The sequence below is a fragment of the Aspergillus nomiae genome, assembly GCF_001204775.2.
Source record: "Aspergillus nomiae NRRL 13137 chromosome Unknown contig00253, whole genome shotgun sequence".
Classification (NCBI taxonomy): domain Eukaryota; kingdom Fungi; phylum Ascomycota; class Eurotiomycetes; order Eurotiales; family Aspergillaceae; genus Aspergillus; species Aspergillus nomiae.
Window position 1 is genome coordinate 792 of NW_015378308.1, and position 26,994 is coordinate 27,785.

Below are 26,994 nucleotides of genomic sequence, written 5' to 3' on the forward strand. Positions count from 1 at the left end.
AATAGTACAGGAATGTGGAGGGATTGATGGGAAGCCAGGTGGGGGATACGTTTGTTTATAGAAAGCTTACCTTTGGGGAAAGGGAAGGTCTATATAAGGAGAGTTGCGGAGAGGTATTGTACGGTACTTGCTATACCTACCTGAATATTGATTTGGAGGACGAAGAATAAATTAATTAGATAAAACACATCTAGGCAGCTGCTTTCGACTTCCCGGGTCCCCAACATCTACAATGAACAAGCAAAGCCTCCTCAACGCACTCATTGGCGTCCTCAATTCGACCTCCGTTCTTCGCACGGGGGTTCAAGAGCCCAATACTACTGACAGCACGAGTCTCAATGCGACGCCGACCAACGGGACACTGAGTACCGGCGGGATGTCAAATTGCACTCAGGCCTGTGCGCTAGGCGGCCTGGTTTGTGTAGTGGCCCTCCCTAGTGAAGCGAACTTCTGGTACGTGGCTTTGGTCTGCTTTTAAAAGCGCACTATATTTCGCGCAATGTGAGACGATCGCTAACAGTGGCAAAGCTGGGACTCATATTCCGGGTGTATTAAGCGTTGTTAGCCAATGGCAGAAGGATCGGGGGTGGATTGGCAATATCCCAAGCGCAGTGGCTCCCTGTAAAGTTCTCCGGAAGGATTGGAGAAGATCCACTGGTTGGATGGAGGGTGCGCACGTGCTTTGATGCCCGTCTGGACGGGCGATTCGCCATAGGACTACTACTACCTAAGTAGGTGCCTTGGGGGATCATCCATGAGCGATAGGGGTACAGCAACAGAGAACTAGGGCTACAGGGGATTGTGCGATTTGGATTCCATAATATGTGATGTAATATACATGGATAGGGTGGAGCATCCTTGGTTGGATTGATCCCATTTCGTCTATTGTTGATGTCGTACCGGAAGTGGAAAGGAGAAAGAGGACACATGCCATGCAGATGTATGTATGGACATCAGGATGTCTGCGGTGCGACTAGTGGTAACCGTCGGAATTGGATAGTTTAACTTCAGGGACGTTTAAAGTGGTAGTACCAATCAGCATGTCCATTCCACCCTCATGGCTCCGTTCCCAAGAGGAGCAGAGGGAGGGGTTGTTGCAAATGGAAGGATCACTGCACTGAAACCAGGGAGTAAGAAGAGTGAAGCTGAGCACGAGCCCCAAAGCGATAGGAGAGTTGGCTCTGGCCAGCCCAAGTCTCGTGCCCCCCTTCCCGTGATCCCCTACGACCCCTGCCCAATCAGAGAGGGAAATGGTACCGCGTGGGCTCTCCAAGCACGCGACACCAGTCCCAGAGGTCAACCTAAAGCAACAGCTTCCCTCGATCCCCAATTCCCAGTCCCGTCGATCATCCAGCTGCTGGTCGTTCTATCGCCGCAATCCCACTCCCTTCAAACGTCCTCTGCCCTTTTCTGCACCCAAATATCCTTTCCGGCTCTTTCCCGTTGCTCTCCACCATGCCGGTGCCTTTCCTTGGATCCGTTCATCCAATTTATTCGTGCTCTGATCCTTCGGGGTAATCTCTCCCATGTACCTTTTGAGGAGATAAACCCTCCCTGCTCGCTCTTATCTACCCCTTTGCCTGCTGATTCCTCGTCTTACCTACCTGTTCGTCCTTCACGCACTGCATTGTTCACTCCACGTCTCTTTATCACTCAGACGAGACCCCCGGTCCTGTCCTACATAGTCCTACTATAGTCCTACTATACTGGTCTAGTCCTCAGTTCTGTCTCAGTTCCTCCTTTTCTCTTTCAAGGTGAAGTGTCATCAGACCTTCTTGGAGACATTCCCACTTCCTCTGAACATAAGAGATGTCACGTTCTCGTCTACCACCCACTCCGGCAATGTCGGGAGAGTTGATAGTCAAGGACCAAGTGCCCGTGGATGCTGTCGACTCATTTGCATTGCCGCCAGCTGCTATGAGTCCAGCCAAGATGGAAAGTGCCAGTCGCAGGTCATCCAAGTCGGACCAGTCGGCTTATTTTCCCGCTTCCCCAACTTCTCCAGATCTCAATATGAGACGCGGTACAAACCCTCCCCGTCAAACGGGTATCAAACGACCACTAGAAGACTTTGACCTCCCACCCCCTCCCACTCGCACCCGCAAAATCATCCAAATGAAACCCAAGACACAGACTCAAGGTCAAACCAAGCCAGCACCCACCACTAATAAGCCCTCCAAGGAAAGTGGCAAAAGCACCTCCAACAATAACAATACGTCTCCTGCCGCTTCCAAGAAGAAACAGCCAAGTGCTACGAGCGCTGCCGGTCGAAAGATTGCTCGCAAGACGGCGCATAGCTTGATTGAACGGCGAAGGAGGTCTAAGATGAATGAAGAATTTGCAACCCTGAAAGACATGATCCCGGCTTGTAGGGGTCAGGATATGCACAAGCTTGCCATTTTGCAGGTTGGTAATCACTCGCATTACATATCCTAATTTGGTTAACTAATGGGTCTTGGACTCTAGGCAAGCATCGACTACGTCAATTACCTAGAGCAATGTATACATGATCTTAAAACTGCGGGGGACAGTCAAACGACTGTTCCCCAACGCATGCCACCTGCTCCTCCCTCGCCGTCGTCACCCGAGGTGCTAGGAGAAGTTGCCGGCAGTACATACTCGGCTTCCGTATCTCCCGACATACTGCCCAGTGGATGTCCCACCAACGTAACCTCACCGGCGTTTTCGCCTCGCAGTCGTATCCCCTCAACGGGCACAGCTATAGATTTCTCTTCAATCCTACCGAGTCCAGCGTTGGGCCCGACCCACCCTTGCGATGGCGCTCTACGGTCGTCCCGTGGATCCTGGGCAGCAACATCTACCAATCCTTCACCGGTGCTCCAGCCGCAGATTCGGCATGCGTCTTCAGCAGAGATGGACCATGAAGCATCGGCTGCACTGCTCATGTTGAATCGGGATTGTCGCGGCAGTGTAGGCTCGCCGCATGAAGAGCATGCTAAGCCTATCCTGGAAGATCGTCAGTACTCCTTGCAAGACACTCAAAGAAAGATCGGGATGAGTGTCAAAGATTTATTAATTTCGTAGAGGTTGACTCGCAGAATCGGCGGCTTCGGCCTGATATGTATTAGAGGAATACGTATCTGGCAAGAAAAGTTCCTTCTGCCCTTTAATTAATTATTCTCCAAAGTGTACGGGTTCCTGTTTTGCATCGGACGACTAGAAATGATTAATGCCATATAATGTGTATCAAGTGATGAGTGCGGTGGTATAACTGTATGCTTATGACTGCGATTATTTCTCAGATCCAGCGCACATTTCGAGTCGGGCCAGATCCATTGCTAGGTAGGAGCTTTGACCGTAGTATAAGAATAAATCCGCCATGGAGTGGAGTCTAGTGACAGACATAGGAAAGAGAAAAGGACTGTTTACAAGCTATAAGGCTGGGTAGTATTACTACTACTACAAGCAGTAGTATACATACTCCAGGGCTCATCCAGTGCACTGCAACCTGCGGACCAAAATCCTATCCCAAAGTCAATCGACCGGGACTTCCAATGAAGAGACGGCGATTGTGCACGCATGTTTGCCTTCCCAAAGGAGTTCCACACTTCCCAAGGATCGGATTGACTACGACTGGTAGGATGCATGTTGAGTCTTCTGACTTTCACTATCCAATCAGAAGATTTGCCGCGTTCCCGACGCACCCTCCCTCGGAGATGTTAATTAAATCGCAGGGTCATTCTAGACACCCATGGAGGGCTGTTCGTTACATACCCCGCACTCGGAAATTCTTCTCTGCTTTCTAGACGTGTTCCAGGCCTTTCTAGCATGACCTTTTGGTGATCAAATGGTCTGCAAATTCAAGAGGGAAGGATTACCGAAGAAGATAAAACATCAGAACCAAATACTTGTATGTACCCGTGGACAAAAGTTTGATGGGTGAATGATAGAATCTGACTCCACTTTCGGTTAATATGACGTTTGTGTACTACGAAGTGAAAAAAAAAAAAAAAAAAAAGATACCCAACGATACATCTCTCTTCCTTATCTTCTATCGGTTTTTCATAACTGATGGCCAAACCACTACTTCTAATATAACAGTTGCCTGTGTCCTGTACAACTCAAATTGTATTATTGTAGTCAGAGGTAAGTCATACTATAATTAGCCCCCATTGTGTGAACCCCATGACGGTGATCACTACCACGCCAAGACATCCCTCATGCACCGTGTATCCTTATCCGATTGCGGACGGGTCCTTCGTAATGACGGGGGCTTACCATAACTACGCAGGGCTTAACTGGTAGAGCAAGTCAACCTTACTTCATTCAACGCCACCCACTTCGGCTGGCTGTGTAGAACATGCAGAAGGAAACCAGGCACATTAAGCTGCGCGACACAACTGTGATGATTCATGTACTGATTCGACTGGGGCTTTGCAGTGCCACGTGATCGTGTATGTACGTTGTTACTCTTGTCCTTCAGCCAAATCACCCCCAAAGTCTTGGTTCGAGTCCATTCCTGATGATCGACATGGTGATGGATCGACTAGTAACAAGCGGGGGATGTCCAAGTCATCCAATGATGTTATAGCTCTCTGAGCACCATCCGGCTATTATCGCAGCAACAATCATACCCCAGTAACACCTTGTGGTGGAACTGCAAAGCCGCAGTGAATTGTCTCCTGGTCAAGATCGTCCGGGAAATCGACACAGTGAAGGCAAAGTCAATGTCAACGATCACCAGAACTTTACTTTAACTGCCAAGTCGATGGCAGGCCAGGTTGCAAATCCCTGGGTGTCACTCTCCACATCTTCTCGGCATGCTACGAACTAGTATCTCCTCGGAGCCGCTGCATTGGGAAGTCGCCCTGCGCAAGGTTTAGAGCGAAAGAGTCCCCGCACCTCCCATTGCTCTTGCGGCGGGATTCACGTCTCGCCCAAAGTCACTAAGTGAGCCCCTCCAGTGGACCCGCCAACATATATATTACACCCTCGAGCCTTCCTCACCACCCCCCTTTTCTTGCTGCTCTGCTTGAGTTACGAACATTGCCAACCTCTCCACTCTACGTTTTCCGGTCTCATCTAATCGTCAAGATGTCCAACAAATTCCGTTCCCAACAACGCAAGAAGAACGCTCGGTCTATCGCCTCTGAGGACCCCTGGCGGGTTGAGACGCCGTTCGGCCCGCCTCGCATTTCACACATACACTTCCCCGAGGGCGGCATCCGGCGAATCCGCAACACTCTACATAAGCTGTCACCTTCAGCACGCGCAGAGAGGGAACTCTTGAGGCAGAAGAACCGTTACAAGATTCCCTTGACGGAAAGAAACGTCGACACGTTCGTCACGGAACAGCAGTTCACCGAAGCCTGTTACCCCGAGAAGCATAGCAACGAGTTGCATGTCTCCGCGTGGCTTGAGCGACTGGCATATTGACAGCCTTCCGATGATCGACGACACTTTCGCCTTACCCTCGATTCTTATTAGCTCTTGTCGTCGACATGCTTTATTGGAACGACTCGACCTCTGCCCAAAAGTCGGTATTGATCATCAGTCGCTTACGCGTCGGGGACCGGGAATGCCATGGGAAATTCCTCCCAAAAGTCTCAGTTGGGAAATGCATGGTATGGTGTTAAGGGGCTATGTTGCAGTGGAGTTCGAAATCTATCCTTGGCACCAACGTCACTGCACTGGGCTCGGCCGCCAAGTCATGCACAGTGCTGCAAGCCTTACTGTGCGATACCGACATCCTGCCTCCTCCCACAAGGCAGTCTTTTCAGCAAGAAGCCCAGCCCAAGCATACCTGCGAAAGGTCCCGCGTTCGATCCGCGGCTCGGGCCGCGTCTTTTATTCTTTTCTTCCCTACCTTCATTTCTTGCTCCCTATATGCTCCTATCTTTATTATTACCTTATTTTTCCTCTTCTTTACACTTTGATTTGTTAGCCGATACCCGCTGCATGGATGGAGTTCAACTGTAGACAGTTACTTTCCTACTAATTAATAGCACTTGTTCAATTTTTGGTTGTTTGTTGCCTGAATGGTCATTGGATAGAGGAGCATATCTCACCGCAAAGAGATATATACATACATACATTTATATATACATAGCCGCTTGTGTACATCACTCATGCTGTCCCGGCAGAATATGCAGTAGAAAGCTGCCACAGCATGCAGGAATATGCAGCAGCGTCCACATTAAGCCGCCTTAGGCAAAGTCCAAGGCCACCGGGTCAGGTCCCCTCGATCCACTAAAAGGAGGGGTAATTAATGTTCGGGGCGCAACAATAATACAATGTCATGACCTCGAGAAGCCCACAGCAGTGATGTCCCGACCGAAGAAAGTTGCTATAATTGGTTGGTATCATACCAGCATCCTCACAGAGGAGAAATTGTCTCACTGAATTACCGATAAGATCATCTGCTGACTGACCTCAGGAGCGGGGCCCTCGGGGTTAGTGGCCGCCAAAACCCTCCTTCACAATTACCCCAAGGGAACCTTTTCTCCCACCATCTTCGAGAAGAGTCATGAAATAGGTGGTCTTTGGCCGATTGATCCCCAAGACACCACTAATGGAACAACAACCCCTCGACAACGCCCTCGCGATGGGTTCGTGGACCCGTCGATGCCGACGAATCAGAGTCGATTCACCGTGACCTTCTCTGATCTAGCTTGGGAGTCAGTCATTGATGGCCCGGATATTCCTATGTTCCCGCAGGCCTGGCAAGCGGGCAAGTACTTGCAGACATATGCGGAACGCTATATACCTCAGGAGGCTCTGAGGCTGGGACATAAGGTGGTTAGATCGACGCGAGAGACGAGCGGAAGCTCGAGACCGTCGTGGGCCATACAATGGATCTTGGAAAGGTTTGTCTCGGTCATGCATTCTTTGACGAGTGTTAACTGGAAGGGACAGGGATAATGGGAGAAAAGAAAGCTCAACCGACCAGGGAGTGCAGTCAGAAACCTTTGACTACCTCGTTGTCGCTTCTGGCTACTTCTCAACGCCGTATACCCCAGATATCCCAGGATTACCTAGTTTTGCCGAGAGAGTGTTTCACAGCTCCGCCATTCACACTAAGGAGGATATACGCCTTATGCTTGAAAATTGTGGTGCCACCAAGAGTGGTAATGGTAAATTGGTTGTCATTGGAGGGAGTATATCGGGCGCTGAGGCTGCCTCGGCGCTTGCACTTTTTCTTTCCAGTATGAGTGCTACTGCCTCCCATTATCGTGGCTACGAAGTCCATCATATCTGTACACGACCCTTCTGGACTATACCCTATTATCTGCCATACGCTGCTGCGCAAGACGACACCCAGGCAAAATCTGTCCAGTTCCTACCCCTGGACCTTGTCCTGCATGATCTGGCCAGACGTCCCCCGGGACCAGTCCAGTATACCTTTGGGCCTGTCTCGTCGCAGCAAGAGACCAAGTTTAATGAATACTTTCTTTCTCTGCTAGGTAGCCAACATGCAGGTTATGGGAATATCGGCGTTGGCTCTCGCGATGGTACAAATGATACACAACCTTCATTGATAGCCATAAGCGACGACTACGCAGAGTACGTGCAATCGGGCTCAGTACGTCCTACGATCGGACGTGTTTGTGCTGTAAATTGCACACAGTCCGGCCAGGCAAACATTGATATTAAGGGTCCTGGTGGTGAAATGACCACTCTCGAAAACGTCGCAGCTATAATCACAGCCACGGGGTTCACGCCATTTGCCTCCCTCTCATTTCTTCCAGAAGACGTACTTTCCAAACTTGAGTATTCAGCCGAAGACTCTTACTTCCCTCTCATTCTGGATGAAAAAGGCACCTCCAATGCAGAAGTCCCGGATCTAGGATTCGTGGGACTCTACCGAGGGCCCTATTGGGGAGTCATGGAAATGCAAGCGCGGAGAGTTGCAGAATCTTGGTATCGAGCTGATTCCGAGCAAGGGATCCAATTCTCAGTGGAGGAATTGGAGAACAAGGCGCAGGAAAGACAAAGCATGCGTGACTACAAGAGTGTGGATCCAAACTCGCGGGGTCAGTTCCCCATGGGGGATTACGTGGGGTTGATGGAGACTCTTGCTAGGGACATGGGAATCCCTCGGACCCCACTTCCAGAGGCTGGGGAAAGACTTGGACCGGTTCTCCCTACTCGGTATATGGCTGAAGGACAAACGAAGCCTTCAATGCTGGCCGAGTCACAATTTGCCCTGGCTTCTTTAAGAGACACGCTCACCTACGACAGTGATACCTCCAGAGCCGGGTTAACCAGGGCTATTTTCAGAGCGTTGCACGGAACTTGGAATTATTCACGGGTCTGTTCGATATACGACAGCGAGGAAACAGGCACGGCAAGGTTTTCTCCTACCTATCCCACATATCCGAAGTATGAAAGGGAATATACCTACGACGAGGCCAAGAGAGTCGATGGAACGCCGAGGCCATCGGCTCGATCGATCTATCGGCTTGGCAAAACTAACACCACTAGTGGCGAGGTGCAAATATTCATTCTCAATTCGAATTCGGGTGTAGAGCTGGAAGAAGCTCCTCAATCATCGCACGAATTGAGACTCGTGGGTTCTCCATGCCTCGAATATGGAGGATCAGGGCGCGAGGAATATGTTGTCCGAGCTAAAGGGGAGCTTAAATCGGAGGATAGCCACCCTGATTACAGCTACGAATATGTGTTCCGCCTTGAAGGCGTGGCAATATCATCCTGGGAATGCAACGCGGAATATAAAACGACCAGGACTGGCAGTCATGGGGATTCGGGTGGAGCAGTTGAGTGGAGGAGGACAGTTTATAGGCGATAATATCTCATATAAAGGAGGAGTTGGGTCTGACCAACCTGGGGGAGCTTTCTTCCCCCTTTGGCGCCTTACATCTCTGGCATTTGAGCGGAACACCGTTCCGCAGTCCAAATACATCTCCAACCCCGGATTTTAGAACAGCATCGCCATGGAATTTCCCCGCACTCTTGGGCGATCTGCGGACCAATCCACGACCCGTCGTTATAAAATAGACTTAAGCTCGCCGCCCTCATTTTCCATTCATCCTCTCGCTTAAAGTCTTCGTCGAATAGACCCGTGCGCCTTCTTGGCGAACAACATCCCCCCAGGGCGGAAGACCGGTAAGAAATGCGGAATTTTGAATTTCTACGGCTTTGAGTTCTGCGGGGAGAGCTGAACATCGCGGGGGATAAACCGGAGCTGGCATTGCAGCTCGACGTGCATAAAAATGACCCGATGACCATACAATGTAAATGTAACCCTACAACCACTCCACTTCCCCCAGGAGACGAACACCTACACCCATAAACCATGTCTAAAGGCCCCGAAAAAGTAGACGATTGCACAATAGAAGACATCAAAACCTCCTCGGAAACACCAGACATATCCGATCGCGATGCCGAGAAACGACTTCTCCGCAAGTGTGACCTCCACGTCGTCCCCATCCTCACTCTTCTCTTCATGTTCGCCTTCCTGGACCGTATCAACATCGGCAATGCACGGCTGATGGGCCTGGAAGATGACCTGGGCATGAGCGGGCATCAGTATAATATCGCGCTGTTTGTGTTCTTCATCCCGTATATCCTATTTGAGGTGCCGAGTAATATGATCCTGAAGAAGGTGAAGCCATCGTGGTGGTTGAGTGGGATCATGTTTGCATGGGGTTCGTTTCTTGATTGACTTTGGATTCTTGCCCAGCCTGAGAAAGACTGCAGGCTTTGCTTGAACGTTTCAATGCTGATGGTCGTTGTAAAGGTACCATCACGATCTGTCAGGGCGTCACGGCCAGTTTCAATGGCTTAGTAGTCTGTCGAGTACTGATAGGACTCTTCGAGTCTGGTTTCATGCCTGGTAAGCTATCACTCCCTACCATCGTTCTATCTTACCTTCATCTAATAATCATCGATTTAGGCGCAGTATACCTAATAAATATGTACTATCGTCGTCACGAACTCCAATGGCGGCTCAACCTCTTTTTTAGCGCTAGCATCATCGCTGGCGCGGTGAGTGGTGTATGTTGTTCTACACCCTACACCTTGGACTGATATGTGATGTGTGCTGATGCTAGTATTATTGCAGCTCCTCGCCTACGCTATCAACAACATGTCCGGAATAGCCGGGTACGAAGGCTGGCGCTGGATTTTCATCATCGAAGGCCTGGCCACAGTCGTGATAGCAGTGATATCCAAATTCATCATCGTGGACTGGCCTGAGTCGGCCAAGTTCCTGGATGATGGTGAGCGAGCTCTACTTCTCGCCCGTCTGAAAGAAGACCAGGGCGAAGCACGAATGAATCGACTCGATAAGAAGTCGATGCGACGAACATTCTCGGATCCAAAGATCTACCTTGGGTTAGTACCATCATCCCTATCTCTTCCTTTCTGAAACATCAGATCTATCGCCGAACGGAGATTGCTCGTGATCCCAAATGAACTTCACTAACAAACCCAACAAAACAGTCCGATAATGTACTTCGGCATCGTAAACACCGGCTACGCCGTCTCCTTCTTCACCCCCACCATCCTCCACCAACTCGGCTGGACCGCAGTCCGCGCTCAAGTAATGAGCATCCCAGTATACGTCGTCGCAACTATCACCACACTCTCCGCCGCCCTCCTCAGCGACCTCCTCCGCCACCGCTACCTCTTCACTCTCACCGGCTGCCTGGTAGCCACAATGGGCTACGTAATCCTGTTGACGCAATCCACCGTCCCAGTCGGCGCGCGCTACTTCGCCATCTTCGCCGTCACCAGCGGCGGGTACCTGACGCAGCCAATCCTCATGGGCTGGCTTAGCAACAACATGGCAGGCCATTACAAGCAGAGCATCGCATCGGCAATGCAGATCGGGTTCGGGAATTGCGGTGGCTGGTCGCCAGTAATATCTTCTTTGAGGAGGAAGCGCCGGGGTATCGCACCGGGTATGGGGTTAGTCTGGGCATGACGTGGATTTGTGGGATTGCCTGTGTGCTGTTTCTGGGCTATTTGGTTAGGGAGAATCGGGTGAGGGGAAGAGGTGGGAGGGATTATCGGTATCAGTTGCCCAGGGAGGAGTTGGAGAATCTTGGGGACGATCATCCGGCGTTTACGTTTACTTACTGAGTTGGGCGGAGAGTCGTTGTGTTCGTTCATTGATTGCAGTGGCGCTTCTATAGAAACGCGTGACCCTCTTCCCTTCTGCCCAACCACCGTACCTTAACCTTCAGGTTTTGTACATGCATTCATACATATATACATCCACGGTCTGGGTTAATTTGAAATCTGACTACTGACCCCGCACGCCATTAGAATGACAACTGTCACTCTCATCGACAATCGAGTCTGCCTCAGTCGCTGGAGTTTGTCAACAAACCTGGTCAATCCCTGTATATCCGTCTCGCATTCGGTACAGCGTCTTTCCGACCTGTCCGGTGCACGGTGCACGGTGCACGGTGCCTGGATGTCTGTATATACTTCCACATACGATCTGACCTCCCGGCACGACTGGAGACTCCAACCTCAGCTTGAGGACCTTATGACACACTGCGTCAAACTAAAGCATCTACTAGTCTGGGATACATTGGCAATATCTGACGGGGACATCGTATTGACTCCCCAACTTGGACGCCACGATCAGCCATGAGCGCGGTACACGAGCAATGAGAATTAAGCCCTCGAATGAGGGGGACAAGAGATTGGGATTCGGACTAGTCGGCTTGGATGTCATGCGCCTGAGAGTTTCTCCGAATGCTGGATTGTGTATCTCTCGTCATCCCAATATGGAGATGATTGTAGCACAAGTGATGGAGTACAGGTTAAGATGAGTTATGCTGGTTATGCAATCGACTGTTCCGACCTTATAGTATAAAGGGGGCCCCAGGAGATACTATACCAACCCTCATAGAGCCCATATCCGCACTACCAACCACCAAACAACCAGCAAGATGGAGAGCTTCGACCTCACCAACGGACCCCCCGAAATCCAAGCCTACACCACTCCAATGATCTGCCTAAACCTCTATAATAACGCCTCCTGGCTCTACGTCTACTTCGGTATGATCTACCGCTCCATCAAAGACAAGTCCTACGCCATGCCCCTCTACTCTCAATGTCTCAACATCGCCTGGGAACTAACCTTCGGCCTCATGTTCATCCACGACTGGAAGGTCTGCGCGACCTTCCTCGTCACCGTGCCCCTAAACTGCATTGTCGTCTGGGCGGCCATCTCCCACGGTGCACGAGAGTGGGACCGCTCCCCCCTGGTACAGCGCCATCTCCTCTGGTACTATGTGGTCGGGACAGCAGTCTCTGTTGCGCTGCATCTGTGCGCAGCCTCAGAGCTGGGAACTGAGAAGGCGTTCTTCATCAACGCGATTGTGTGCCAGGCGGTGCTGAGCGTGGGATATCTTGGGAACTTAATCCACCGGGGAAGTACGAGGGGATTTGCGATGGATTTGTGGTGGGTGTATACCCCCCCCTTTATCCTCACCTCCATCATAAAGACAGAAAAAAGCAAGAACCACAACCCAAAACAATACCCACTGAATGATGAAAACAGGTTCTTCCGCTTCTCAGGCTCCCTAACCCTCGTCCCCGAATTCTACCTGCGCGTGAAATACTGGCCCGAGAAGTTCGGTTTCCTGGGCCAGCCCCTCATGCTCTGGTGCTGTGCTACCTTCCTCGGCTTTGACCTGCTCTACGGGATCTGTTTTTGGTACATTCGGCGACAGGAACGCGAGACGGGGATGCTGCTTGCTGATGGGCGGAAGAGGAAGTGATGATCGCTAGATACCAAGTACGTTAGATGGGAGATACGGTGATTGATTGGTTGGATGGGTTTGCCGGCTTGGAAAGACGACGATTGAGGTATTGATTGACTAGACTATCTTATCTGGATCGGCTTAACCATGTGGTGGTGTTGATCTGTGGGGATTCATGGGTTGGTTTCGCCGATATATGTGCGAGGTTGAGTCTAAGGTGGTTTTTGGGAGGAATGATCTCTTCATCTTCCCTCTTTCTCTCTCTCTCTCTCTCCCTCCTGTGGATCTGGGGATGATAGGACAGAAGATGTTGAGTGTTGATGTACCCAGTCTTAGGGCTTCGTCTCGTTGTCAGACATATAATAGGTGAACACCCCCATGCACACTTGGTAAACCAATTCAGAAGATATATGAACCATGCCCGATACATAATGAATTACACCCAGTGTATCTATCCATCTCCCAAACAAACCTTATCCATAAATCGATCGAACAACTCTTGATCGAGAACGCCCGCCTCGGAAAATAGCAAGCACAGCAAATAATCCCATCCACGGATGGCAACAAGAGCTAATATGAAAACGTCCATGCCAAGGAGAACCCGGCCCCAGTTTTTAAACATCGTGTTATGAGACATTTTCGGGGTCAACCGTGGTTCAGATGTAGCTCGGTTGGCCTATGCTCCCAAGGTTCTGTCGTCGATAGTTCTGGAGTTGGGGTTCCAGGGAAATATTACTCCGTAGTCGAGGGTCAGATCTCGGCTACGTTTGGGTGGAACTTTTAGTTTTTTGAGGGATCGATTAGCATGGTGGGATTGTAGGAATGGTGGTTATATACAATTGATGGGTCTATTATTATACTAGTCATTTGTGTACATAGGTTGACTGTCTATTTATGATGACTTTTCGTCCGTGGGATCCCGGGCTAAGAATAGAAACAGAAATGGTAGCGTGGAATGGTCTCCATCTACAGATACACGTAGCAGAAAGGACCAGCAGTGGTGCTCATGATATCGCGCATCGCGATGGGCCCGCCATTGGCATAGCCGATATCGATAACGGTGTCCAGAGTCGTGTTAGGCGAGGCGGGATTGTTCATGAAGGTACCGGTGCCGGAGATGGCGTTCTGGCGCTTCCGGAGGTCCAGGTTCTGCCAGATCCACCACACGCGGTCAATCATGCCGTGGTGAAGCCAGAAGGCCACATCGCCGGGGCTCACGTAAACGTCGCGACCGGGGTCGCCGCCCATGGAGTAGTGGCCACCGCCGTGCACGCCGATGGAGCCGCTGCCGGGAATGCCCTGCATGGTCATCTGGAAGTCCCAAACGTCGTCGTTGCCGAGGATGAGCTCCACGATCTTGGGGAAGGTGTTGTATCGCTGCAGGATCTCAGTGGTGAGGGAGCGCTTCATGCAGCGGGGGTTATAGGCGAGGGGGTTGGCAGCTGCGGTCATGTTTCCGCCAGGCAGGGACAAAGCGGCCGGGCCCAGGTTCAGCTTGTAGTCCTTGAATGGACCGCTGGTGACGCAGCCGCCGCCGCTGCCGGGGGGCAGTTCGACGGCTGGGTAGTTACCGAGGAGCAGCTGGATGTTCTCCTGGTTGGGGATGAACTCGCCGTTGCCTGACATTGAGGTCTCGCTGCCGTCGAAGACTTGAGACTTCTCCATGTTATCGGCGTCGGCACCCCAGTTCCAGTAGCTGGGTTTATCGTTAGTTTTGTGCATTGAAACCCGAGACGAATGCTTAGCTATACTCACGGGAAATCGCCGGTGTAGCTGCACTCATCACGCAGCGCCTGCTCGAACTCATAGGTGAAGTAGCGATGCCAAGCCAAGAAAGTACCCTATGGAATGGTCAATCTCATGTCATCTTATGGAAGACCGCCTCTTTGGTGACATACCGTGTAGTGAATGATCTGGGTCTGATTGATGTGGGTGGCTACGAAGTCATCATAACGAGTTCTGGCACCGGGGGCCACGTCAGCCGGGGTGCGTGCTGGCAGCTTCTGAAGGCACAGGACGGAGTTGATGTAGTCCTTCTTCTGGGCCTTGGAGAAGGCCCTCCAGTCGCGGCGGATGCGGAGATTCTGCAAGTTACAGCCCCCACGCTTGCTCTCGGAGCCGCCGGCGACGCTGTCGGTGGTGACGTTATACGCAAAGTCGGCCAGCTGGTCGAGCTGGGATGAGGCGACCGCAGTTGAGCTGGACGCGTGGTAGGCAGAGTAGCAGTAGCAGCCTGCTGAGAGGCAGCAGGGATGGCCAAGGCTTGCGAAGCCAGCAAGCCCAGACTGAGAGCCTGAAGGGCGACCATTTTGAGACTCTTGAGGGTGAAGATGGGTTGAGAAGGGGGACTGGCAGAAGCGCAACGGATTCGGGAATGATAGTCAATATAAAGCTTTTGGCCACGGCCGAGTTGGGGGCCTATCTACGATGCCGCGAGAGTCCCGAAGACGCACAAATGCACGAATTACCATGCGAAGTGTTGAAATTTCCGAGCTAAGTATGCATCCAGCTATCGTACCATTTCTTGATATTGATCTCGTTCGCCCTGAGTGGTGGTTCAGCTCCTCGAAGGCCCCATTGCTGCAGCTAGTTCTCGGATGACCGGCAAAAAAAGGACAAAAGCCCTGATTTCCTGTCGGGGTGAAGCGACTGGCTGAGTCTGGCTCAGGAGAAAGGATTAGTCAGGACCATCCGGTGCTCTTCGTGCTGGTGGGAAGGGCCGGAAAGCATTGATATTGCATGAAAGTTAAAACCATCGACGGCGATGCTGGCTGGACTTGGGCTTGACTCCACTCCCGGTGAGTGGAGCCGTTCCAGGATACGACTGCCACCCTGCGTTGACCGTTGCAGCGAATAGAGATTTATTGCGCAGCAATGTCCTAATTTGGGGAGGACAGCCAAGTGGAGCCTCGCAGGACTCCAAAATATGAGTGAGCGTTGGACCTCGGCATTGATCTGTGCTGATGGTGATGGGGTTTGACGTCTTCTCTCTCTCTCACACAATCGTTGTTCTTTTCTAACAGAGGGATGTAGTTGTATTATGCGGCGTGTGGAGAGCAAGGGGGAATGAACTTTATACCCTAATGCATGACAGTAATGACATGAAGTCGTTAGTGCAGAGGACATTGGATGTAGTTGTACGTAAGTGAAAATATCCCTCGGGGTCCAGTGACTGTCCAGTGACTCCAGTCAAACTTTGGAGTTGGACGATTTAATTAGGGTTCGGGACTCGGTGACCCGGGTGGATCTCCCAATCTCCCAACTTCCCAATAATCTTCCGTCCTTCCGACCTCACAGTTGTGCCAACTTCCGACCCAACCCCCATTTATTGGGTCAGCTTGTGATCCAAGTTTGAATCCCGTCCTTGCTCTCCACCGATCGTACCCTGAAGATCTCAGCACAAAATCATGATCGAATGCCTTCACGATTGGAAGGGATCAGCATAACCGTTATATCGATTGTGCTGCAATTGTTTCACTCAATGCAAGTAGAGTATTGTGCCTTATTTTTGGGCGGGAACTTGACTCCTTGGCCTCGGAGTCCCCAGTCAGAACTTTAATCAACTCGTGGAAGATGTCGCTAATCTGCACATTGGCCCTAACTGGAGAGTCGTCCACAAGTCAGGAGCCGCGATACGCTCCACTGACGGAGATTGCGGCAGTCTGCCATATGAGGGTACCTCTCAGAGAGTCGAGGCAGCTCCAATACTATACGAGAATGCCCCTCGTGGCGCTGGTCGATAGTGCTGAGCCTTGAGGAATCCCAAATTCCCAATAGTCTGGGCTATCCACTTGGACTGTGGCCTGGCGTTTGCGGATGGTACAATCACTCGATGACCCACCTGGCGGTCATTCCGGACTTGACCCATTTGCCCTAGCCCTTCTTAGTATCACAAAGTACGAGTCTACTATCGCCAGTGCCTATCTCATTGGCCAGGTTTCGACCGCAGTATATCGATTGTGCAGGGGTGTGAAACCATGAATCAGTCGGGCCCTTCTCTCGACCCGATACAGCGATGCTGCTCCAGAGTAATATTTGAGATTTAGCCGAGATGACAAACGGAAACCAGGAACGAAGATAGTTTGAGACAGATGAATCGGACTTGGCCAGGAATAGGCTGTTCCTGCTAGTTGGTAGACTAATGGTTAACCACGAACTGAGTGGACTCTAGACTTTGCCATGGAAGCTTCGGATATACTCTCGAATCGAACACAGGCCGAGCCACGTTTTTTTGATTTCTCAGTTTTATGCATCGCTCAACTTTGAGTTCCCAATTCGACATGCAAAAGTCTCTGGGTTCGTACGACAGAACCTGGCGATCTTCATCTTCGTGGATCAAAGTCCATGCTATAAGCTCCATCGATGTCCGTCTTCGCCGACCTCGTGTCCAGTCTCCAGGACCGTTTTTTCGATGATCCCTCGGTGATAGGGGTGCCCGCGCGATACGCTGTCATGTCTGACAGCGCCCATCCTGGAGGCGCTGGCTTGCCGGATGAGAATCAAGGGCCTCGAATACTTGCGGCCACAACGGTTACGACCGTATTCGCATTGCTCACAGTGATGGCACGAATGTACGTTCGATTGTTTATCATTCGGAATGTTGGCCTAGATGTAAGCAATTTCTCAGGCTCTAGGATTACATGAATAAGCTGACCAGCATCCAGGATTATACCATGATATTAACCATGATGCTCGTAAGATGCAGAAACACTTGCGTTGCATCATCAATTCTGACGTCCTCACTTTAGTCTCTCGCTGGATGGGCTATTATAATACCTGAAGTTATCTATGGTGCAGGGCGACATACAGCATATGTCAAGGACACGGCCACCACTGCAATGCATTTGAACTTCGCCACTCAGGGCATCTACATGTGGGCGATCGGCCTCGTCAAGATCTCCATTGGGCTGTTCCTCTTGCGCTTTGCCCCGCGAAAGGGCTATAAGATCTTCATATGGGTTATAATTGGTACGCTGAGGCTCCTTACTGCTCACGGGGTTATTCTGACGCGCATGATCTGTTTGCAGTGCTCATGCTCCTCTATACAACGATTTGCTTCTTGGTACGAGCCAGGCGCCCTCTTCCTCGATGCCAGACACGGTGGAAATGTCTAACCCGCGTACAGACCCTCATTTTCCAATGTAAAGATATCCGGAGTATCTGGGACATGTCGGTAAAGTCGAAATGTTTTACCCCAACGCAATTGCTGGAGTTGAGCTATACCAATACTGGTACGAACACGATCCAACCAGAACTTCATACTTGATTTAATGTCACGTTGCCTAACGTTAACAGCGCTGAATATTTTGACGGATCTGATCTTCGCTATCCTCCCGGCCTTTATGTTAAGGTGTGTCTTGATAGGTTTCAGTAGCCAAATGCCAGAGCGCTAACGCTAGGATACGTAACAGACACCTTCAGGTGAATCGCCGGGTCAAAGCCTCGCTGGTTTGTATTCTGGGTCTGGGGATCTTGTAAGTCTTCGTTCCTTGTAGCCTGTCTAAGAACAAATCTTCTAACATTGTCTCCTCCAGTGCCTGCGCCGCCGCATTTGTCAAACTCTCAGTCCTCCCCAACTACGGCCGCACGGGCGATTTCCTCTGGGACTATTCCACACTCACAATTTGGGTCGTGTACGTAGAACCATCCTTCACCACCCCTCACCAAACTAACACATACGCCGTTCCAGCGTCGAATCCAACATGGGTATCATCGCTGGCAGTCTCCCAACCTTAAAACCCCTCTTCAAGCAAGTCCTCGGCAGCTATGGCTCCCACTCCAGACCCGCCCCTACAACACCTACGGCAGCAAACAATACCGACTCCGCTCCCTCTCCCGCTCCCGCCAAGGTCAATCTCAAACCCTCCACAGCGCGCCCCAAAGCCGCATCGAAGTCGAGGCAGATCAGAAGCTCCCATCCTCCCGACACTTCGCGACAACAACCACAACCACAACCACCACCTACCCCGGAAACGATGGCAGCAACTCCAGCGAAGAGTATATCCTATCGCCCACCGGCCCGGAGGGTATCATGTGCACCACGGAGGTAATGGTATCGCATGCTGCGGAAGCGCGAAATCCCGCACGGGGGAAGAAGTCGGCACATTTTGGTGGCGATGATGTGGTTTAGGGGATTGGGCTATACGTAATTGCGACGTTATGTGGTTGTGTTTCATCTGACGAAGGTCATGACTTGAGGTTATTATATTATTTTATATTAGATTGGGGGCTTGGAGTCTTTTGGGTTGGTATGGGAGGTATTTGTGTAATATTTTTTATATGGAGGATATTGGTAATGTTAAGACTAGGTCTAAAAAAAAGTCGATCATTTTTATGCATTTACAGATCTGGCATGACTACGGGCAAGTATAAATCTACCCAGTTCATGAAGGTTGCAAACATGCCATTTATGTGCCATCGACGCAGATCCAAAAGATTAACTTCGCCAAGAGGGAAACTGTATGCTTAGCATGCTTAAATAGATGTCTGGTATAGCGACGTATGGAGGTCCTACATAACTACCCTGGAGCGCTCAAGTTCAACCAAAGAGCAAGCATTAAACTATATCTGACTGAGAATGAAAATATGAGGGAGACTTGAGACTTGAGAGTTTATTCGTGTATAAAAAGGCGAGAATGAGAAGAGAAAGAAAAGAAACAATCCTTAAGGCCCCCCACATCCTTCATGGTTCCCCACGTCTGTATTCGAGGATGGCATAAAAATATGGGGCTGTTCCACATGGTTGGTTTTTACAAGTACATCGTTTTAAAGACATTAAGTTTGATGCTTTCGTCTTTCTGGTATAGCATACTATAGCTATTTTAAGTGAAAGCAAACGTACAAGACAATCTCCCTCCCAATATTGACTGCTCAAAGAGACGTCAAGACCCCATTCAAACACAGAACGGAAGACCCATAAGGTTACATATTATAGCAAGATATCAGTGCCGCCGTGCCGGGGCATTCTCGATCGTGACTGCTTCGGCCTTTTCATTACCCGTGTTCGACTGCGTCACCTGTAGTTGCTTCTCACCCATCACAAGGTCTTCGCCGTGTGTGACGTGGTTGGCGCCACCAAAGAGAGCATCAATCTCTTCCAGAGGAACCTGCTTGGTCTCGGGGATGAAGAAGTACACAAACACTGCTAGGAGAAAGTTGATACCCGCAAACATATAGAAGGCGTAGAAGCCGCAGTTGTTGAGGAAAGTTGGAAAGAACTGTTGGAAGATGGCATTGGCGACGTTCTGTGTCTGAGATGCCATTCCCACAGCTTGGGCTCTAACATTCATAGAGAAAATCTCAGATGTCCAAATCCACACAGTAGCTCCCCAGGAAGGTTTATCTGGAACAAACGTTAGCGGTCGACATGGTCGTCTATGTTTCACGGGGACATACAAAAGAAGATGAACAGGAAGAGTAAGAATACGATCGATATGCCGACGGGTGTGCTCTTGACGTCTGAGCCGGGAGCACCAATTGATGGGGTTTCGGTCTCGACTGCTGCAACGATGATCATGCAGATTCCCATACCGATGCCACCAACAATTAGAAGAAATTTGCGCCCAAATCGATCAATGATCCAAACAGCATTGAGCGTGAAAATAATACCAAAGGTCGCATTGAGAGCATTGATGAGAGCAATCTGGCCAGCGCTGGGAAACACCTTTTGGTAGATCTTGGTAGAGTATGTATTCAGTGTGCCCTGTCCGGTGATCTGCTGGCCGGCATTGATGACCAGAGCGAGAGCCATACGCTTGCGGAGAGACTTGTCTTTCCACAGCGCAGAGTAGCTTCCAGAGATGGCCTCTTTTTCGTACTCAATAGCTTCGCGGATTTTCAGGAGTTCTTCCTCGACCTCATCAGGTTCGCGAACTTTTTGGAGAGCCTTACGGGCTTTCTCAACGTCGTTGTGCCGTTGAATGTACCTGACAAATAGTTAGTAGACAGACAACTTTATCGGCATCATGGCACTTGCCATCGTGGAGAGCCTGGAATGGTCGGCATAAGTGCTAGGATCAAGCAAGGAACTAAGAGTTGAAAGATAACAACCATCTTCCAGTCCCATTCACCCAGGTTCTCCTTGTGCTCTGTGCACCCATAGTTCACCCAAAAACAGATAAAGGAACCAACAGAGTAGAACATTTGCCAGAAGGTCATGATCTTCCCACGAATCTCAGCCGGGGCAAGCTCGCCAATGTAGATAGGACCCGCAGCTGTACGGTCGAGAAGTCAGCCTTCAACGTCTGGTTAAGTGATATGTAGAGCAAAGCGACTTACTAAGAGCAATACCTTGGCCGACACCGATGATGCATCGCCCAGCAAGGAAGCACGCAATGTTACCACGAGGAGCGAAGGTCTGCATGAACGTGGAAGCGATCACCATGACACAACCGATTGCCATTCCAAATTTACGACCAAGAAAGTCTGCTGTGGGTCCTCCCAAGAAGAAACCACCAAAGATGGCACCCACAGTATAAGCTGTATTGACAGCTCCGATCATGTTGTCATCCGGGTCATTGAAATAGACGACCCAGTTTTTCGAGCCTTGTACGGAGTTGTATACTGATGCATCATATCCATAAAGGACCATGCATGCTGCTGCGACACAGGAGATATACCTAGAATCTCCCAAGTAAGTATTGATTCTGACTGCGACTGGTATGTACGGACCAGTTATAGGCTCTTTTGGAGCCCATGATTTTGAACGCCATGGTTGCTGCGTTGCAGCTTCGATAATAATATCAGACTATGACAGGTCTAAGAGTCACCTGTTCCCAGTAACTGACTGAAGTCTATGGGGAGATAGTAGGAAACTTCATATGAGAGAAAGGGGGTCAATTGGGAATTCGTCCACTGCCACCCTCGGGTATATATAATGATACGACTCGTCAGGTAGTTGATAGAAAGAACGACAAGGCAACCAGACGACGAGACGACTATATTCGTATTAGAACCACGGGACACAACCGTGATAGCTGCAGCCCTCCAGCCACGTTAAGAGCCAAGCGAGCTCGACCAATCCTTCCCGGCGGCACTAGCATGCTGGCCCAGTTTTGATAACGAACACTCAGGAATCTAAGTGGTGGGGTATCCGGGGAAAAGTCGAATGAAGCGATGTGCTGGGGCATCAGTAGAATGGGACGGGGGAGTCTGGGGAAATCCGGGGTCGAGATTCGAGGAAATTCTCGGCCATCGAAAGACATCCGTCAAAACGTTTCCACGAATCAGCGGCAACGCGGCCGGACTAGGAGTGAAGGTGAAGGAATCCACCAATTGAAGATGGGGGTGGGGCCCATGATGGTTGAATAAAACCGGGATACTAATAAAAGGGAAAGGAATGGATGGTAAAGAGGAGACGGTGGAAAGTACGAAATGCTGAGGAGGATCTGGATTCACATGGCCGAAGAAGGGAAGTCACAAGGGGGTCACATGAACCATCCTACTCTAATTTCTAAATTCTCCTATTCAGCCTAATATCCATACTGGCAAAAACTACTACTAATCTAACGCCCTGGTCCTACTGACTTCAATTTCGCCATCCACTGCCTGACTAGGGCCAAGCAAGTAAGGCAAGTAGCTAAACGGGAAATAGTCCTTGTGTCTGGAAGGTATTGCTATGATTGTGCCCATAGTTTAGCCACTGCGACTCCCATTGCCTTCATCACTAGGTCCCCTGGGTCCTTGCTTCATGTTCTTGGTCGCACAATGTCTCCGAAGGCTTGCATTTGAGACTCGAGGCAATACAGGAACCCTCTCCTTCAATATCCCGCTTCCCTCAGCGATGGACCCGTGCGACTCTAGATCGAAAACATCCCGTACCCCCTTGCGAGGCTCCCTATTAAAGAGACCAAGACGTCTGAGCCTTCTCTCTGTCATGGAGAGATTTGCTCTGGAGTACTGGGTGTCGCTCATAGTAGGGTTGTGTTCTGTCCGCAGACCTAAACCACTATAAGGGGATGCAGAAATCGAAGTCGTTGTGGCCATAGGTAGCAGACCCGAAGATATAAAGGTATCGGCTGCCAGATTCCTAGATGCTCGGCTTCTGCGCGAGCGCCTGTAAGAACGCACCATATACAAAATAACAGCTACCATTGCGAGAAATCCCAGCAACATGCAAGCCCGATAAAGGACTTGGTACACCACTGTTCTGTGCACATTGCATCGATCTCCTATAAGTCTCAGGTTCTTTCGTGGGTAACATGCAGTGCAAGCATCCTTTTCTGCTATAGACATGCTCTTTGAGGTACAAACCTTCTCCAAGTTATATCCTCGACAAATCCTGTCTTGACAGTTCAACCTCAAATCGTGGAACTTCTGTCGAATAGACCTTTTCCAAGCTTCCCTCTTTATGTAGGGATTGTTCAAGGTGGTGTTGGCCGTAAAGATCCGTATAATCCAGTCGCGAATAACTGTCAGGCGACTTTCAAGATTTCCGACATAGACTTGAGCTGTACTGTCTGGTCTAGCGGCTGGATATGGCTCACTAGCTCTGGTCCGACTTGCATGTATCCGTTGTAGACCATCTTGCCTTGATAAAGACTTATGTGAGTTATATTCCTGTACCAGGCCAGATGATGAATGATACCTTAGCTGTACGGGGTCATCTGAGTTCATGGATATGAGCTTTTCTAAGCTGCATGCACATCCTTGTGAGTTTGTTAGTCTCACTTGAAAGACTGGCAGCACGAGTGCCCCGCTGAGAGGGGGGTTGACTTCAGGTTTTGGAGATGCTATGCCACTTAAGTTCACTAAAAGGACCGGTGCCGATTCCAACACCAACGTACAGTTGAGGGATATTGCACAACTCAACCCCAACTGGTATACGTTGGTAGATGTGGTATTAGTCAATGTGCTAGGAGTACACTCAATGCAGAATGGCGCAGCCCCTCGACTGTCCATATCGAAACAAGGAACTGAACTGGGCCTAATGGAAGTCAGATTCAATAATGCATGTAGGAATGCAACGAAACATCGTTCGCAATACATGACAAAATGCAATTCCAATGAGTAACAGTACTTTTAAAATAGAGCGAGTACTTCGGTAGATCCTTGTTTGAGACCTAACGACTGAGGTCTTGATAGGGAACAGAGGAAGTCGTAGTTGCGGTTCACTATGAGGAATCAGGAAACTACGCTTCAGAGCCCCATACTCTACATGGAGAAAGTGCGCCTTGACCTTCAGATATGATTGTAGGTACTAACTTTTGCTGCCATGCTTTGAAGCCACAAAACCCGACTCATCTATATATTCTAGAAAGTACATCCATAGAGTATGTAAGTACCCAGTCACCAAGAGAGTATGCAGAGAGTTCCTATCAGCCTAGGAGCTCCCTATAAAGCTGCGTACAGCTTCAAGAAAGAAACAAATGGGGGAAACTGTCTCCTGTTGATAAAACTCAACAGTGAACCCAACAGTGGTCAGTAAGTGCCTATTCAGCCAAGAGTAAAGCGAATAAGTATGGGTTAGGCTGTGCCAAATCTCAACCGCTAAAGTGATACAAGCAAGTGCGATGCTCCCTATTTATCCTCTCACTTTCCCTCCGAAATTTTGAAACTTCTCTAATCCTCCAAGGAATAGAATCCTCAAGTGAGATGAATCTGAGTCTCTACCACAACCAATTCGGGCCAAATGGAATCACGTGTTCTCGTGACGAAGCGACGCGGTCCATCGCGCTTGAGAGATCATCAGACTGCTCGATCGAATAGCTTCATTCATTCGCCTTTAACTCCTCCTTTTCAGGATCCACTCGACTACACCCTGGTATTCATCTTCGTACCTTGATTACATACAGGCCCCCAAGCAGATCCGGTGTTACTCACCTGTTCTGTCACTGATGCCCCGCACTTATGGTAAAAGAGCAAAGCAGACGCGACTTTCTTTTGCTCCGATAGACCTGCCGCAAGATTCTGCCGAGGATCCCAATGAGAAGAGTGACCGCAAAGCTACTCTGCGCTATGGCCATCCGTCAATGCCCACTGTCCGCAGTACTCGGTCCCTACTAAGCGGGCCATCGAGCAGAAGCATGTCGCCTGTTCCGTTCGTGAAGAAGGCCTCAGCAGACCAGCAAGGCTCCATATCGAAAGCAGAAACTTCCGAAAGCCTCACCCCTACGAAAAAGAAGAAGAATAAGAAGAAGGAGAAAAAGGAGAAAAAGAAGAAAAAGGACAAGAAGGGAAAGGAAGAGAAAGAGAAGGAAAAGGAAAAGAGCACCGGTAAAATAAGTCTTAAACTGTGGTGGTATCTTATCCTAACTCCATGGAGAATTTGCAGATGAATTACGACAGCCTTCTACTTCCGAGACCAAGGTGCCTCTCCGCCAAGAGAGCGAAAGCGATGATGAAGAAGCTCCTACCAGTGCTCGAAAAGTAAGGGAGTCGCGAGCTTTGAAGCGGAAGAGATCTCAGACCCCATCCGACATCGCAGATTCCCCATCTCAAAATCCCTCACCATCTGTGAGGTCCGACAATAGTGACGTTGAAGATATAATCTCTCGGCCTCGACGGAAATTACGACGAGGCCCGGCACAGCAGCCTACTGTTATTCTGGATGATGACGATTCTGACGAAGGACCTATTGCAACCCCGGCAAGAAAACGAAGGAGGGCCATCAATGCTCAGCCACCACGGACACCGGAACAAAACTTGGATCAAGACGAGCTAGATCTCAGGGAGGACCTTCAAGATCTTCAAGACTCAGGTAGGTCTACATATCTTTGATTCGGCACCTATTTTTCTTAACTATTGACCGTTTTGCTAGTGGTGAAAGAAACACGAACCAGAGGAAGGCTGGCCAATTCTGCGCGAGCCCAAAGACAGCAACATCTAGAAGCGTTACGCCGTCGGAGAGCTGGTGAAAGGGAAACCGATGACGAAAGCCCAGAGACTCCGCAAAGCGCATCAGAAAGCGAGGATGAAAGTGAGGGCGAAAGCACTATTCCACAACCTCGTTTCCGTCAAGAAAAAGAGGATAGTGACGTTGAATCATCTGTAGCAAGCGATGAAGATCTTGATCGTTATGAAGATGATTTTGTTCTAGAAGATGGGACTCTCGGTGCACCGAGCAGTCTCCCGGATATGCCTTTCGAATTCTCCCGTCATTCATACAAGCAACTAAAAGATTACTTCCAAGACGCAGTGGAATGGATGGTATTTAACCAACTTAATCCAGCCTTTGAGCGCTCTAGCCCAGTCTACCAAGTCGCATTTTCAAAATTAGAAGATGAGGTCAAAGGCCGGACTGGATCACAGTTAATTTCCTCGGTATGGAATGCCAACTTCCGCAGCGCCCTCATGGCAAGGCCTCATTTGGAAGTTACCGGGTACCCAACGCTGGAGAACCACCCTTGCGATGCCTGCAATCGATCCGGCCACCCGGCCTCCTCTGACATGAAACTATACGGAAAAGCATACTCATTGGAGACGTTTGAGCCGCTGTCCGACGAGAACAGTGACACCGAAGAAGATGGACAAGAACGGGACCGAGATGGGCATGTTCTCCCCGATGAGAACACTCGATTCTTGCTAGGAAGGTACGTCTGATACCATTCACTCTGTACCCCCCCCCCCTGAAGCATAGCTCACACATAAACATCCAGACATTGCAAAAACAGAGCTGCTATGGCCCACACTCTTATCCACTGGCGCTTCCACCTTAATGAATGGGTAGTAGACCATCTTGAACGAATGGGCTACATGTCCGACAGGGAAATGTCTAGGCGGAACCGCTGGAGCCAGAAGAAAAAGGCGAAAAGGGCCGCTGAAGCTGTCGGATTGATGGTTTACGAGGGTGAGATAAAGAAGCTCTGGCGAGACTTCCATATCAACCTCAGAACCGCTCGAGAATCAGTGGTATGTTCAATCTATCAAATTCTCACCTTCGTCCTCTCCATAAAATTCAGACTGATATCTATATAGACGCTTGGATAGTACCTTATCCAAGTTGCTTTATTATTCTTCGAATTCATCCTGTCGATATCTTTACTTGAGATACTATCTACTACGGGCCTTGTGAGGCCCCCTTTTGATTGGTATTATCTTTTTTGCCCCTCAAACTTACGCCATGTACATACACCTGGATTCATGACTCACCCATGTCATCCTTTATCTCTCTGCTTCTTGCTTACTACCCCGATGGAATTCCTTTGTACGTTCGGTTGATACCCCAGGTCTGGCATGGCCTTTGATACGAATTTTCATTCGAACGTCTTTTCCTTGATTCTGCTTCTTCTTTTGCCTTTAGCTATTTTCTCGCTTGATACAAGCTTCAGCTTACATAGCTTTACACGCTTCT

General features: G+C 49.8%; 10 protein-coding genes across 10 annotated transcripts; 8 read left to right on the plus strand and 2 right to left on the minus strand.

Annotated features, from left to right (window-relative positions):
• Positions 1–232: 232 nt before the first annotated feature.
• Positions 233–1,696, plus strand: ANOM_008197 (uncharacterized protein; the record flags this gene model as incomplete). The annotated part of the gene is made up of 2 exons (XM_015553453.1): positions 233–453; positions 1,024–1,696. The coding sequence occupies 2 exons, from the start codon at positions 233–235 to the stop codon at positions 1,694–1,696; spliced, it is 894 nt and encodes a 297-aa protein (XP_015404598.1).
• A 113-nt stretch (positions 1,697–1,809) lies between these two features.
• On the plus strand, positions 1,810–3,045 carry ANOM_008198 (basic helix-loop-helix domain-containing protein; the record flags this gene model as incomplete). The annotated part of the gene is made up of 2 exons (XM_015553454.1): positions 1,810–2,406; positions 2,467–3,045. The coding sequence occupies 2 exons, from the start codon at positions 1,810–1,812 to the stop codon at positions 3,043–3,045; spliced, it is 1,176 nt and encodes a 391-aa protein (XP_015404597.1).
• Positions 3,046–5,055: 2,010 nt separating this feature from the next.
• On the plus strand, positions 5,056–5,397 carry ANOM_008199 (uncharacterized protein; the record flags this gene model as incomplete). The annotated part of the gene is made up of 1 exon (XM_015553455.1): positions 5,056–5,397. One exon carries the CDS (start codon positions 5,056–5,058, stop codon positions 5,395–5,397), a length of 342 nt encoding a protein of 113 aa, XP_015404596.1.
• An 888-nt stretch (positions 5,398–6,285) lies between these two features.
• ANOM_008200 (uncharacterized protein) lies at positions 6,286–8,770 on the plus strand (the record flags this gene model as incomplete). The annotated part of the gene is made up of 3 exons (XM_015553456.1): positions 6,286–6,316; positions 6,398–6,827; positions 6,877–8,770. 3 exons carry the CDS (start codon positions 6,286–6,288, stop codon positions 8,768–8,770), a joined length of 2,355 nt encoding a protein of 784 aa, XP_015404591.1.
• A 507-nt stretch (positions 8,771–9,277) lies between these two features.
• ANOM_008201 (transmembrane transporter) lies at positions 9,278–10,909 on the plus strand (the record flags this gene model as incomplete). Its single annotated transcript, XM_015553457.1, has 5 exons — positions 9,278–9,629; positions 9,722–9,817; positions 9,878–9,969; positions 10,046–10,317; positions 10,426–10,909. 5 exons carry the CDS (start codon positions 9,278–9,280, stop codon positions 10,907–10,909), a joined length of 1,296 nt encoding a protein of 431 aa, XP_015404590.1.
• Positions 10,910–11,888: 979 nt separating this feature from the next.
• ANOM_008202 (uncharacterized protein) lies at positions 11,889–12,722 on the plus strand (the record flags this gene model as incomplete). The annotated part of the gene is made up of 1 exon (XM_015553458.1): positions 11,889–12,722. One exon carries the CDS (start codon positions 11,889–11,891, stop codon positions 12,720–12,722), a length of 834 nt encoding a protein of 277 aa, XP_015404593.1.
• Positions 12,723–13,670: 948 nt separating this feature from the next.
• On the minus strand, positions 13,671–15,175 carry ANOM_008203 (tyrosinase family protein; the record flags this gene model as incomplete). Its single annotated transcript, XM_015553459.1, has 4 exons — positions 13,671–14,400; positions 14,460–14,545; positions 14,603–15,052; positions 15,173–15,175. 4 exons carry the CDS (start codon positions 15,173–15,175, stop codon positions 13,671–13,673), a joined length of 1,269 nt encoding a protein of 422 aa, XP_015404592.1.
• A 1,891-nt stretch (positions 15,176–17,066) lies between these two features.
• On the plus strand, positions 17,067–18,834 carry ANOM_008204 (integral membrane family protein; the record flags this gene model as incomplete). Its single annotated transcript, XM_015553460.1, has 9 exons — positions 17,067–17,315; positions 17,369–17,398; positions 17,453–17,672; positions 17,732–17,766; positions 17,830–17,935; positions 18,000–18,054; positions 18,116–18,178; positions 18,239–18,341; positions 18,394–18,834. 9 exons carry the CDS (start codon positions 17,067–17,069, stop codon positions 18,832–18,834), a joined length of 1,302 nt encoding a protein of 433 aa, XP_015404602.1.
• Positions 18,835–19,645: 811 nt separating this feature from the next.
• On the minus strand, positions 19,646–21,832 carry ANOM_008205 (putative MFS sugar transporter; the record flags this gene model as incomplete). Its single annotated transcript, XM_015553461.1, has 6 exons — positions 19,646–20,046; positions 20,100–20,629; positions 20,676–20,692; positions 20,754–20,917; positions 20,982–21,450; positions 21,770–21,832. The coding sequence occupies 6 exons, from the start codon at positions 21,830–21,832 to the stop codon at positions 19,646–19,648; spliced, it is 1,644 nt and encodes a 547-aa protein (XP_015404601.1).
• A 2,706-nt stretch (positions 21,833–24,538) lies between these two features.
• On the plus strand, positions 24,539–26,618 carry ANOM_008206 (uncharacterized protein; the record flags this gene model as incomplete). Its single annotated transcript, XM_015553462.1, has 4 exons — positions 24,539–24,917; positions 24,976–25,401; positions 25,462–26,233; positions 26,300–26,618. 4 exons carry the CDS (start codon positions 24,539–24,541, stop codon positions 26,616–26,618), a joined length of 1,896 nt encoding a protein of 631 aa, XP_015404595.1.
• Positions 26,619–26,994: the final 376 nt, after the last annotated feature.